The sequence below is a fragment of the Colias croceus genome, chromosome 10 (assembly GCF_905220415.1).
Source record: "Colias croceus chromosome 10, ilColCroc2.1".
Classification (NCBI taxonomy): domain Eukaryota; kingdom Metazoa; phylum Arthropoda; class Insecta; order Lepidoptera; family Pieridae; genus Colias; species Colias croceus.
The window spans coordinates 8,884,158-8,896,430 of record NC_059546.1 but is presented as its reverse complement, the minus strand read 5'-3'; the positions used below and the strand labels follow the sequence as shown (position 1 = coordinate 8,896,430).

The 12,273-nt window shown below is 35.8% G+C and overlaps 2 protein-coding genes across 2 annotated transcripts in view; both read right to left on the bottom strand.

Annotated features, from left to right (window-relative positions):
• Positions 1 to 2,663: 2,663 nt before the first annotated feature.
• LOC123695144 (small lysine-rich protein 1) lies at positions 2,664 to 2,972 on the bottom strand. The gene has a single exon (XM_045640885.1). It carries the CDS (start codon positions 2,918 to 2,920, stop codon positions 2,678 to 2,680), a length of 243 nt encoding a protein of 80 aa, XP_045496841.1. The 5' UTR covers positions 2,921 to 2,972; the 3' UTR covers positions 2,664 to 2,677.
• Positions 2,973 to 3,388: 416 nt separating this feature from the next.
• LOC123694974 (probable 2-oxoglutarate dehydrogenase E1 component DHKTD1 homolog, mitochondrial) overlaps positions 3,389 to 12,273 on the bottom strand; it is a 35,895-nt gene continuing 27,010 nt past the window's right edge. Inside the window, exons 14-20 of the mRNA XM_045640623.1 lie at positions 9,277 to 9,434; positions 8,036 to 8,192; positions 6,945 to 7,147; positions 6,371 to 6,491; positions 5,516 to 5,704; positions 4,323 to 4,408; positions 3,389 to 3,730 (exon numbers count right to left, since the gene is read on the bottom strand). Coding sequence (XP_045496579.1) covers positions 3,620 to 3,730; positions 4,323 to 4,408; positions 5,516 to 5,704; positions 6,371 to 6,491; positions 6,945 to 7,147; positions 8,036 to 8,192; positions 9,277 to 9,434 — 1,025 coding nt within the window. The 3' untranslated portion in view covers positions 3,389 to 3,619. The remainder of the gene's footprint in view (positions 3,731 to 4,322; positions 4,409 to 5,515; positions 5,705 to 6,370; positions 6,492 to 6,944; positions 7,148 to 8,035; positions 8,193 to 9,276; positions 9,435 to 12,273) is intronic.

Here is a 12,273-nt window from a genome sequence, read left to right as displayed (position 1 = left end):
TGTACCTAACAACTGTGTCTCAATAAAAAAAATTGTAAGTTTACATAGGCAGGCCAAATCAGGAAATATTAAATAACTAGGTTTCAGCCCGCGGCTTCGCCCGCGCAGTCAAAGAAAACCCGCATAATTCCCGTTCCCGTGGGATTTCCGGGATTGCGTCATTTTTCCGTCTTATGTCCTTTCTCGGGTATCAAAATATCTCCATACCAAATTTCATGAAATTTGGTTCAGTAGTTTAGGCGTGATTGAGTAACAGACAGACAGACAGAGTTACTTTCGCATTTATAATATTAATAAGTATGGATTACAATTACGTCGAATCTTTCTCTCTAGGAATTAATCATGTTAATATACCTAAGTAATATGATAAAGAGTAGAACACATTTTCTTGGTTCAGCAAATCGCATAAATCGTAAACTGTAGGCGATCGGTCTCAAACGGTAGAAGGGCTCTCAGGCTGAGTGCCTTCCGTTGTGATCTTATTGCTTCGGCCTTTCGATAAGTAAATAGCCTACATTAATTGCTATGTGTTGGAAAAGCGTGTTATCGTTAAAACATTGATGCAGATTGGATTAACTTACGAAAATAATTTTTTTTTTTTTTTTTTTTTTTTTTTTTAATTGTGCGATAGGGAAGCGCTTGACCACGATCTCGCCTGATGGTAAGCTGAGATGTGGCCTAAGATGGAGCGCGCTTCCCTAGAAGGTACCCGTTCACTCTTCGCTTGAAGACCCCCATATTGTACTCGTCGGGGAACACAGACTCAGGAAGCATGTTCCAGTCCCTCGCGGTTCGGATGAAGAATGTCGATCCGAACCGCTTTGTCCGGGTACATGGAACGTCCACCATATGGCGATGCCTAGAGTCTGTGCGCCTCGACGATCGATGGAAAAACGGGGATGGCGGAATTAAATCGTGCAATTCCGCAGCGCACTCACCAAAGTGTATCCGATAAAAAACCGATAAACTTGCCACTCTGCGACGGTGGGCGAGGCTCTGGAGTTTTGTGCCTACTAGCTCATCGTCGTTTATTAGCCTCTTGGCACGCCTCTCTATCGCCTCAAGCGCCTCCAGCTGGTACTTGGCGGAACCGTCCCAGAGGTGAGAGCAGTACTCCATGCACGATCGGACTTGTGCTTGATAAAGGTTGAGCAGCTGTCCCGGGCTGAAATACTGTCTCACCTTCGCCAGAATGCCAAGCTTTTTAGAGGCTACTTGGGCTTTGGATTCTATATACGAACCAAAGTTCAGAGTAGGCGTCAAGGTAATGCCAAGAAGCTCGAGGTGGTTGGTTATCGGCACGGACACACCCTGGAAAGTCGGAGTCAGGTGGAATGGACTCCGTTTAGCGGAGAATAGACACGCCTGGGTCTTCGTCGCGTTGAACTTGACCAGATTGGCATCGCCCCAATCGGAGACCGCCTGTAAGGACAAGTTCATGCGATCGACCATCGACTCTCGTAGGGACTGGATTTGTGCCGTACTGGTTCGTGCGCTGGATACATATCTCTCCACAACAGTGCTATCGTCTGCGTACCCATAGATACCGGGTTTCAGCAGATCGTTGATGTGTAGCAGAAAGAGTGTTGCGGAGAGAACTGATCCCTGAGGGACCCCGGCATTAATAGCCTTTTGGTCGGACGAGCAGCCATCAACGACTACTCGAAGCGACCGGTCTCTCAGAAAATCTGAGATCCAGGCGCAGAAACCGGCAGGCAGACCGTAGGATGGAAGCTTGCCAATTAGGCTATCATGCCAGACCCTATCGAAGGCCTTCGAGATATCAAGGGAGACAGCAAGTGCTTCCCCATTATTCTCTATGGCCTCGCTCCAGATGTAGGTGGCGTACGCTAGAAGATCCCCAGTGGACCGGTTTCGGCGGAACCCGTATTGTCGGTCACTGAGAAGGTCGTTCGCTTCTAGGTGTGCCAGGAGCCTACTGTTCAGTACACGTTCCATAGTCTTACAGAGTATGGACGTGACTGAAATTGGCCTATAGTTGGAGGGGTCGGCACGACTGCCTTTTTTGGGCACGGGCTGCACGTTGGCAAGCTTCCACGATTTCGGTACTATTCCAGTCGTCATTGAGAGGCGAAAGAGGCGTGTCAGAACAGGAGCAAGTTCAGGCGCACAGGTTTTAAGTACTATGGCTGGAATTCCATCAGGGCCACTGGCTTTATTCACGTCAAGATTCCGCAGCGTTTTAAGAACCTCAGTCTGACGGATGCGAATTTCGGGCATGATCACCTCGCATCCAGGTAGACTGGGAGGTTTCGCATTTGCAGGATCAAGACGAGAGTTTTCCGCGAAAAGAGAGGCTAAAAGGAAAAATTAATAATTATTTGTAGTAATTGAAGTAACTAAAAATTATTTTGTAGTAAAGTAGAGTGTTTAGATAGAATATAAAAACTATGTACTTATTGATTTTGATGTTTTCTATTTTAAATATGAACAACAATTCGGTAAATAAACTTAATTTTCATTAAAAGTAATAAAATATATTCCTCATTAAAAGATCCGTGTACTTATATGGAAATCTACAAACGAGTTTTGAATATAAATAACCCTGAAGAGAATGCGTATTGGGGTGTTGGGTAACTATGAAGGGCGTAAAATAAAACCTCTTTCCGTACTAACATTTTATTTTCGACTCATCCTACAACAAATAAAAGAAAACTTATCGTTTACCCTTCTTCTTCTTTTTATTAAAATCAGGTGGATGGAATCCCCTTGCCTGTAACAATTCCTGAACATTATGGCAAGCGTAGTACACGTTATCCATAGCTGCGTCAGTTAGCATGTCCACATTACATCTGCCTTTTGCTTTCCCTTTCTTAACTCTTACTCCACCTTTTTTGCCTTTTTTCTTGTCACCACCTTCCTCTTTTTCTTTTTTCTTGCCTTTTCCTTTACCAGCCATGTTTATTTGATACTTGGTTGATACTTTGATAGTGTTGTTAGGGATTATTGATTCAACTGTTTGCTTGGTTACTAATGTATGAATAGTGAATGAAAGCTATCTATCATTGGAATTTTTCCATAGAAAAATGTGATGTGTCGTAAATTAGATAAAAAAATAAAATTGGTTTATAAGACGTATAGTAAGCTCGGTTTGATAGCTCGATTTGAATAGTTTTCAGTTCAGATTTCGCTAATTGAGTAATAAAAAAAATTATATGTTAAATTCTCGATTCAATTCTAAATGAAAAATTTTATAATCTCTTTAGATAAGGACTTAGTTGTATTTTTTTTATTGGAAGTAGGATTGCTAGGCTGGGTTTCATATCGAACAAAACACATGTAAATTGAGACACTAAGTGTAGAGTGGTTTAAATAGCGATTAAAAGAGAAGCTTTGCTTAATATATTTTATTTAAAAAATAATGATTACAGCTTATACGCTACGTATTTTAAATGCGCTTGAGGTTTAAAAATCCTTTATGAAATTATGACAAATGTTTCAATAAACATTTCGTGGTTGTTTTAAAAAATAAAAATTGAAGAATATAAACAAGTTATAATACAAAGTCATTTACAAATTAAAAATCAAAATGTCTCAATGCACCAATTTTGTTAATACAAAAATTAAACTATTGCACACATTCCTTAATAAAATATATTTATTTGATATTAAATAAGGGATCTTTTATAATATGTTCGACTTCAGCGCGATGTAACACGGGAGTTCCCACTGCGGGGGTAGCGGCTTCACTGCGACCCGAGTAAATAAGCTGAAAAAAAGAAACATACATTTAGTTTAATACTTATCAAATATTTTTTGATTATATAGATATTAAAAAAATACAAGGTATTTAAATTAGATCAAGGACAGATATTCAGGGATACAGTATGATATTCTATCACTATAAACTTCACACAGTGGATTGCCTGAAAAAGATCACTCTTAATTGATAAGGCCTCAGTAGTTACTAGTTTTAAGGATCAGTGTGTGTGTCAGTAAAATATATATTAAAACTATCTATAGAACGATAACGATGGAACTACTTATCGATAAATTCAATTAAAATGGCTAACTAAAGGAAGGTTTAAGCTATATTATTTTGTCTATAATTTCGATAATCCTACTACTATTATAAAGGCGAAAGTTTGTAAGTATGGATGTATGGATGTTTACTCTTTCACGTAAAAACTACTGAATGGATTTGAATGAAATTTAGCACACATATAGAGGGTAACTTGGATTAACACATAGGATAGGTTTTATCCCGGAAATCCCACGGGAACGGGAACTATGCGGGTTTTTCTTTGAAAACGCGGGCGAAGCCGCGGGTGGAAAGCTAGTATTATTATAAAATAACTTACCTTTTTGCCTAAAAGATTTTCGAAGCGAGGCTTAATGAAGGACCACGCGCCCATGTTTCTGTGCTCCTCTTGACTCCAAATGAATTCTGAAATAATAAAAATATAATTTAATCAACATATTTGAATTATTTCTTATGAGCTCCTTCTTATTGAGGAATTCAGAGAATAAAGTTAATTGATCGAAAAATATATCTTATGATTGGTTGTTTCCTGTTTCTCAATTAATTTCAATAAATTAGTTTCGATACTATTTTTTATTATATGTAGAAAATATGTATTTTGTACAATGTACACATTTCTTAACATGGTAAAAGTTTCGTCTAGTCCTTAGGTCTAGTCTATTATAATTCATTCTATTTAATAATTTACAATATGCCCTAATTTTCGGGTTCTTAAAACTACAAGTTACGAATAATTATCATTTTTTAGAAGTCGGTTAAATATAAGAAATTATCCTACAAATATTAATTTAAGAATGTATCCCACAATTTAATTTGCTACTTAATATAACGTTCAGTAACATAAAAGTCCATTATACAATTTCAAGTGTCGCAAGTTAATAACGTAACGTAGAAAATATGTAAAAGCGAAGTACCTATGTACATAGAGGTTACGGAAACGAGGCGGGAAATAACGGCCACCGTGCGACCAGACTATATTCTAGAGCAATCTCTAACAGGGTTATTGGGAATGTGGACTAATAGTGTTGAACGTCTTGCTAGTTATATTTTGAGAGGATTTTTTACTACTATTGTACTATGCAGATTCTTATTATATGTTGTTTTATTAGTTGAAATGTCGCTTTATCGACGTCACATGTTACATGTTACATGTGGGACGACCAATTGGAACGAAGTTCCTTTTGTTTCAAAATAAGTATTATAGGAGGTATAATTAAATAAATTCACAATATTTAAGAGTTAAATGATAAATGAAATAAGTGAAGGTATGTTCATACGCTGGTAGCGCTCTCCAAGCACTACAACCTATAATTTTCGAGAATTTTTCGTAACGCTCGCCCAGCCCCCTTAGCTAGCGTACCGCGCGATACAGAACTTCGTTCCAATAAGATCATCGTGAATGTGTTTTAGATCTAAAATCTGTTAAAATTTAAAAATAAATTATATATTATTTCTGAAAATCTCCCCTAATAAATACGAATTAGTTAATTTAAACAATAATTAAAAACTTACTTCTAGCATTAGCATATTTGGCGAGTTCCGCCTGCAAGCCCTGCACGGGGAAGGGACACAAACCCTCCACTCGTATAATGGCCACATCTTCTATTTTGTTCTGAAGTCTCTGTTTATGTAACTCATAGTAATGTTTCCCGCTGACCAGAATTACGCGTTTTACGCGAAGTGGCTCTGCGTAAGTATCACCTGGAGAATAGAAAACGATAATATAAAGAGGCAATAAAAGAAATAGGTAGTTCAAAAGATTTCTGGAAGTTCTGGAACTTTCTAGAACGTTATTTTTGGTTTGATACATGCATTTGATTTCAAGCGAGGAATGTGTGAATCAATGTTTTAAACAAAAGTTTGGCTTAATTTCATGCAAATTGAAAGTAAAATACAAGTACAAGTGTTTGTGAAGATTGACTCTTGCTCTGGTGCGTTTTATGAAAAATTTGCCCATTGAACAGATCGATGAGTTCTACACAAATAAAATAATTGTTGTCCCCAGTAGATTTAGGGCAGTAGCCAGTAATACAACTGTAAGTAAACTACGTACCTAATGATTAATTAAATAAATAAAGTTTATTTGACTCAAAAACAAGGAAGGAATATACAGATATAATTTGTAGGTACATACATTTTTTACATACTTACTGAGTTTAAACACTGACCCGTATTGCTAGGTTAAACAAAAGTTTATTTGACTCAAAACCAAATACATTTTTTTACATACTGTGTTATAAGGGTCATTCGTTGAACATAATACATTGATATGTTTATATGTACTTTACAATCTACATGCAATACATAAATACTACAAAAAAAGAGAACAAACAATAATGATGAATATACGAGAAGTATCCAACTCACCAATAACGGGTCTAAAGAATGTTCCTGGAGCGAAGTCTGCGAGTGAACTCACAGCGGCCGCAGACCGCAGGAGAATCTTTGGCGATGCTATTACTAAGGGTTTGCGGTAATTTCTGACTACCTGTAGGAAAATATTTCGTTTAGTTCTGGTCTGAATGTTTTGAAGTTTAAGTTATTTTCGCAAAAATATTATTTTTTTCCCCTTTTTGGTTTAAAAGCTGAACCATCGATTAAGAATTATTACAGATTTTTTTTTATAAAGTTCTCTGGATTACCTATCTGTTGAGTATAAAAAAAATTCCTTAACGGGTGGCAGTAATAAAGCAGTAGTTTTCCTAAACCAGTTTCCCTATTTGTATGTGGTCTACTTATAGTCTGTAACCATTTATTTTTATAATATCTCTAAGTTTACTTGTCTCCTTAACAGGTGGTAGAATTATTCCAGTATGTTTTCGCTCGCTACTCACAAATTCTTGTCCTATTTGGGTTCACATTGAAGTATCCATACTTGATTTTCCAGCACCTTACTTACCTAAACTACTTAAACCAACATGTCGATTTCTAAGAAACTTACCTGTCTCCTCAATAAGTGGAAGTACTGTGCCGGTGTGGTGGGATTGACAACTTGCATGTTCACAGCCTCCGAGTCGGGAGATGTCTCTGAACTATCAGTGAGTTGGAGGAACCGTTCGAGTCTACATGAGGAGTGATCTGACGCGGCACCGTCGTAGCCGTGAGGAAGGAGCATTACAAGACTGTTGCTGCGGACCCATTTAGCTATGTGGGAGGGTGAATACGTGTACATTTAATAAACATGGATAGTGAACATGCTTAGGTAATATTGAAGTGAAAGGATTTGGCAAAATTTTAATAATTTTATGTTTATTGGATACCAATATACAATGTCGTGGTAATTAAACTGTTGAAAATTTAGAGACGATTGTCTGGTTTCATGATTTTAAACGAGTATTTTATTTTAATAGAGGAGAAAGTTGAAAAAAAAAACATGGTATGAGAATTAAATACCATGCTTACAAAGAAAATTTAAGCATTCTGCATTAAACAAATTATTATTTTTTTATTAGATATGTTAGACGTGCCATTGTCAAGTATTTACTATAGCATAAATATTTGTGGAGTAATTTTTCCTCCTAAATAAGGAATCTTATTAAATTAGTATCAAATAGACAATATTTCGCGCGTAAAAGAAGGAAAATGTAAAAACTAAAAAGCCATTTATTTGAACGACGTCAATTGGGTCGGATGGTTTAGCATAAAATATTCAGTAGAGTTTTCATCAATTAACCTAGCTAATTACAAAATCCGAAGCATCATTAACAAAGTTATAAAATCAAAAAGGTTTATTTAACAGAATATCAAAGAGAAAATTCATAAATATTTAAAGTGAAACTTCTTTGGGCGCTTTGGGAGTAAAATTTTAAGGTCGCGTCATGGCAATATCGTCACGCCACAGAGTAAGGCGACGAATCACTTAATCATTAGGCGTGCTACTTTTGGGTAAGATATTAGTAATAACAGTCTGAATATAGTATAGTACAATAACTGTAATAATTCATAAGTTAATTTCTTTTGGAATATTTTCAATAGACAGACACAAAAAAAACCGTATAAAATTAAGTAAAAAATCTCGTTTAGTCTACTTACTCTCTCCAGAAGCGACGAAAGTATCAACAATGATTTGGGCGCCATTGTAAAAGTCTCCAAACTGCGCTTCCCATATACAAAGATTGTCTGGATTGTCACACGCCATGCCGTACTCGAAACCTAATACTGCTTCTTCTGAGAGGATAGAGTTTGCTACCTTTAGAAAAAAAGGACATTTCAGTATGTAATAAAATACTGAAAAAGTTATATCTATCAAGTCATCAGTGTAAACTATTGATGGAATAACATACTCCCGAACTAATGTTCATTGTTGGTTAATTTTGTCGTTGTCGTTTTTTGCATGTTTTTCTTCTCTATTTGTATTAACATGCATGCAATTGTAGCCCACATGTCTTTGAAAGACTTTTATGATTAAAATTATCATAAATATAAACCACCAATGAATAAAATATTAATTTGATGAGACATTATCATGGTAATGTTGTTTAATCTTAACTTATGCCTAACCGAAACTGTTTACACAGTTAAACCAAACATGTAACGTACAACTAAGCCTAAAGCTAATAAATAATAAATATGCAAGCTACGTTATCGAAAACAAACCGCCATCTCGTCAGAGCAATTTGTGTTCGTAAAAATTGGGAACTTTGAACACCCTATAAATAATGCATAAGGAACAAAGTTTGCGTCGTAAATAAGAATTTTAGCGACAAAACATATTGTTTTATTTATCTAGTACTAGAATTGGGTAATTTAGTATTCAAGGTATGTGAGAGCTTAATAAATATTAACTAAGCGCTTTGAAACAAACTATTGTGAGCAATCTAGCTCTTGTTTTAAAAGCAATTTCAATTTCTAGTTTCCGAAAGATATTTATAAGTATTAGGTATGTATTTTGTATTCTAGACGTGTCTCTTGATATTAAGCTTAAGTGTCGTTAGGTTCTTCTTAATTATGAGATAAAGTTCCGGTTGAAATTTTAAACCGTCATTAATTTGTTGACAAGTAAAAGTTTGTTGGCCTTGTGCTACTTTCTTGCAGATTATTGTGAAAAAAAGAAGCATAACATGCAGTTAAATCTATCTCATTACAAGCATTATTGATGATAGATCCTATGATATATCTCGTTAAAGAACTGCTCCACCCACGAGCTGAAAGTACTCCAAACAAATTTGATTTTATATTTCCCTGGGAAAAATTATACATAATAAATACTTTCGACTAGCGGCATGTAGAATCAAAAAACTGGCCAACATTGGGCCACATTGGGCCAACCTTACCTCCAAGAATCCCTTCTGGTCCTCCCGTATGTGGTTCAATGGTATGTGCATGTTCTCGTTTTGTTGGTCCACGAGCATCACATGTCGGTGCGAGAATGTTCCACGACCAACGTCTTCACCGCTTAGACGGACGTGACGACCTTCTAGGAGGAGCGAGCCTGTTTGGGACACGGTTTATGTGTATACGATTAAAGATTTTAAAACACTAAAACAATAGTATAAAATAAAAAAGAAACAAAAAGTAAAAAAGAACAAGGAAATAACGCGACTAAAAACTTTTATTTCTTCATCAATATTTTGCTCTTTGATGATATTTATTGTCATCTCGAAGGTGAATTATGGCAATCAAATTGTTAACTTTTGTATTATTGATGATAGTGTTTTAATGTAATTAATTTTTCTTTCTTTGTCTATTCTTTTAGGGTGCGTTCAAAATATTATTGATATTTGAGGGTTCTTTAGAAACGTATCTTTTCAAAACAATTTTTAGATATGCCCTTGATTGGTGTTTTGGATGCGACATTATTTGGGTAATTAATGAAGTCTTCCAAAAAACTTTCCCATTGGCACTAATCGACCATCACGATCAGAGCATCTACGAAATCAAAGAAGTCATAATTTGTTATATTTTTCATTTAAAGTTCTACTTGCCTAGGTCGCATCGCATCTAGATGTGTGTCTTGGTTCAAAATAATATAATATGAATTTTGGCGGCAATTGACTATTAAGACGTTTTCTGAATCGTTGACAAACATATAAATTGCCCGAAAATGATAATTTCACTGCTAATATCTTCGGCAATTTTCTTAAAGTTTTTGAATTTATTATGAGACGGCAAACGAAATGGATTAAAACACCGGTTACCATAAGGAACCATGATAACGAAAAACGCAACAGAAGGGTAAATAATAGTCTTGTGGTTGCAAAGACTTCCAAATAACTTTTCCATTGGCACGAAATGCGGTCAGAGTATCTTCGAAATGAAATTGAATGAAATTTTCAATGAAAGTTCTACTTATAAAATAAAAAATAAAAATAAAATAAATCTTTATTTCACCTTTAAAATATACAATATTGATTATGAGGCTCTGGCTCTCTTGCTAGGCATAGCCTGTGTTAAGAAAGCCAGTCCCTTCCCTTAATACATTGTGGTCTAGATAAAGGTTAAAACAAAAAGAAAATTTATACAAAGGCAAAAATTAAAAATAAAAGGGGGATAGCCAACCCAATGAATGTGTGGTGTGAGTGTTTGTGTGTGTGTGTGTGTGTGTGTGTGTGTGTGTGTGTGTGTGTGTTTGTGTTTGTGTGTGTTTGTGTGTGTGTACGTGTGTGTGTATGTGCATGTATGTGAGTGATTGTGGGTGGATGTGTGTTTGAGTTTTTGTGGGAGTGTGTGTTTAAATTATTTGGGTAACAAGTGAACATGTTGTGTAATCGGTATTATTACGGTGAGTTGAGTTACATTACTAATTTATTTAACTTGTGAGATAAGGAGATTTTCTATGCCATCGTAATCATAGTCGTCTAGCCATGATAAAACCGTTTTCTTGAAGGCGTTCCTATTTAGCTTTTTAACATTAATATTGTTCAACTTGTTGTATATACGAGGAGCTAGTACTCTGTATGATTTGTTAGCAAATTTACTTTTAATAGCAGGTACAGGGCATCGATCTATCCGTATATTCGTTACTTGAAGCGTGGGTACAGTATTGATATGGTATCTCTGTAGAATATTTAAGAAAAATAATTTGCGGACACTAAGCACCTGTGCTTCTTTGAGAACTGCAGTGGTAGGACATCTAAATGGTAGTTTCAAGGCAACTTTAATGAGACAGCGTTGCGCTCGTTCAACTTGAATTAAATGCGTTTTTGCCATACCACCCCAAGTGCATATGCAGTAGCGAAGCAGACTTTCGCACAACGCTTTGTAGGCCAGAATCAAGATGTTCTTGTTGGCCACAGCATTAAGTGACTTAAAAATATACACCAGGCGCCGCATTTTTTTTGCTAAATAATTCGCTTGCGGTATCCATCTTAGGTTATGGTCTATTTGAATGCCTAAATATTTACAGTGCTCTACACGCGTTAAATTTATACAAGCACAACTAATGATATAGTGATGATGGTTCACTTGATGGTGAAATTTGTCGCAACTCATAAAGGTATGCCCTGGTTCAAAATAGTATAAAATAATGCGTTTGGTTTAAATTTAATCACTGTTTACAATATCAGCCAACATAGAGAAAAATAACCTTATTTTGGGACGTACAATAGGAAACGTGAAAAAAAGTTTAAGTAAGCATTATATCCTCTTGTTTTCGGCCAGCGATACCATCGTGCCAAATAGTGGCAAGTGGCTTAGAATCTTTAGTTATTTTTCCCACTGGACCGAAGGTTTGGTTGAATGCTGTTAATCGTAGACAAAAGATTACAGCTTTGGAAGTTTCGAGCCTTGGCAGCATGATGACCTTTTCTAAGTCACTGCTGTAGTATATAAAATTCTTATTCTGTTCTGTTGATTTGTGAGAATCGTATAACTGACTGGCTTTTGTACTTTTTGTATAAATTTATTGTATGTTATGATTTGTAAAGAGTGTCTTCTTAAATGTTTTTTTGGTACGCTTTCTTGTGCATTTGAATCTGTTTGATTCTAATTCATCTTCTGTATCGTCACATAATGATCACATGCCATAGGTTCGTAATCTTTATCTTTGACAGAGACATCAGAATCGTAATCGCCATCATTATATTTGAAAGGGGATAGCGTTAAATCCTGCTTAGCTTTGGACAAAGTTTCTTTACAATATAATATCTGAACAGGTTGGTTGGTTGATTAAAATATTATAGGACTATCGACGATTGGCATAGATTCCTTACAAAACAATATTCCTGTTTCTTGCTGATTTTCTTTTTCATCGGTATTGGTATCGTGCACAGGCCTTTCGACTGGCAACGCTTCTATACAAAATTGAGTTTGTGTCATTGAAGGTGGTAAAA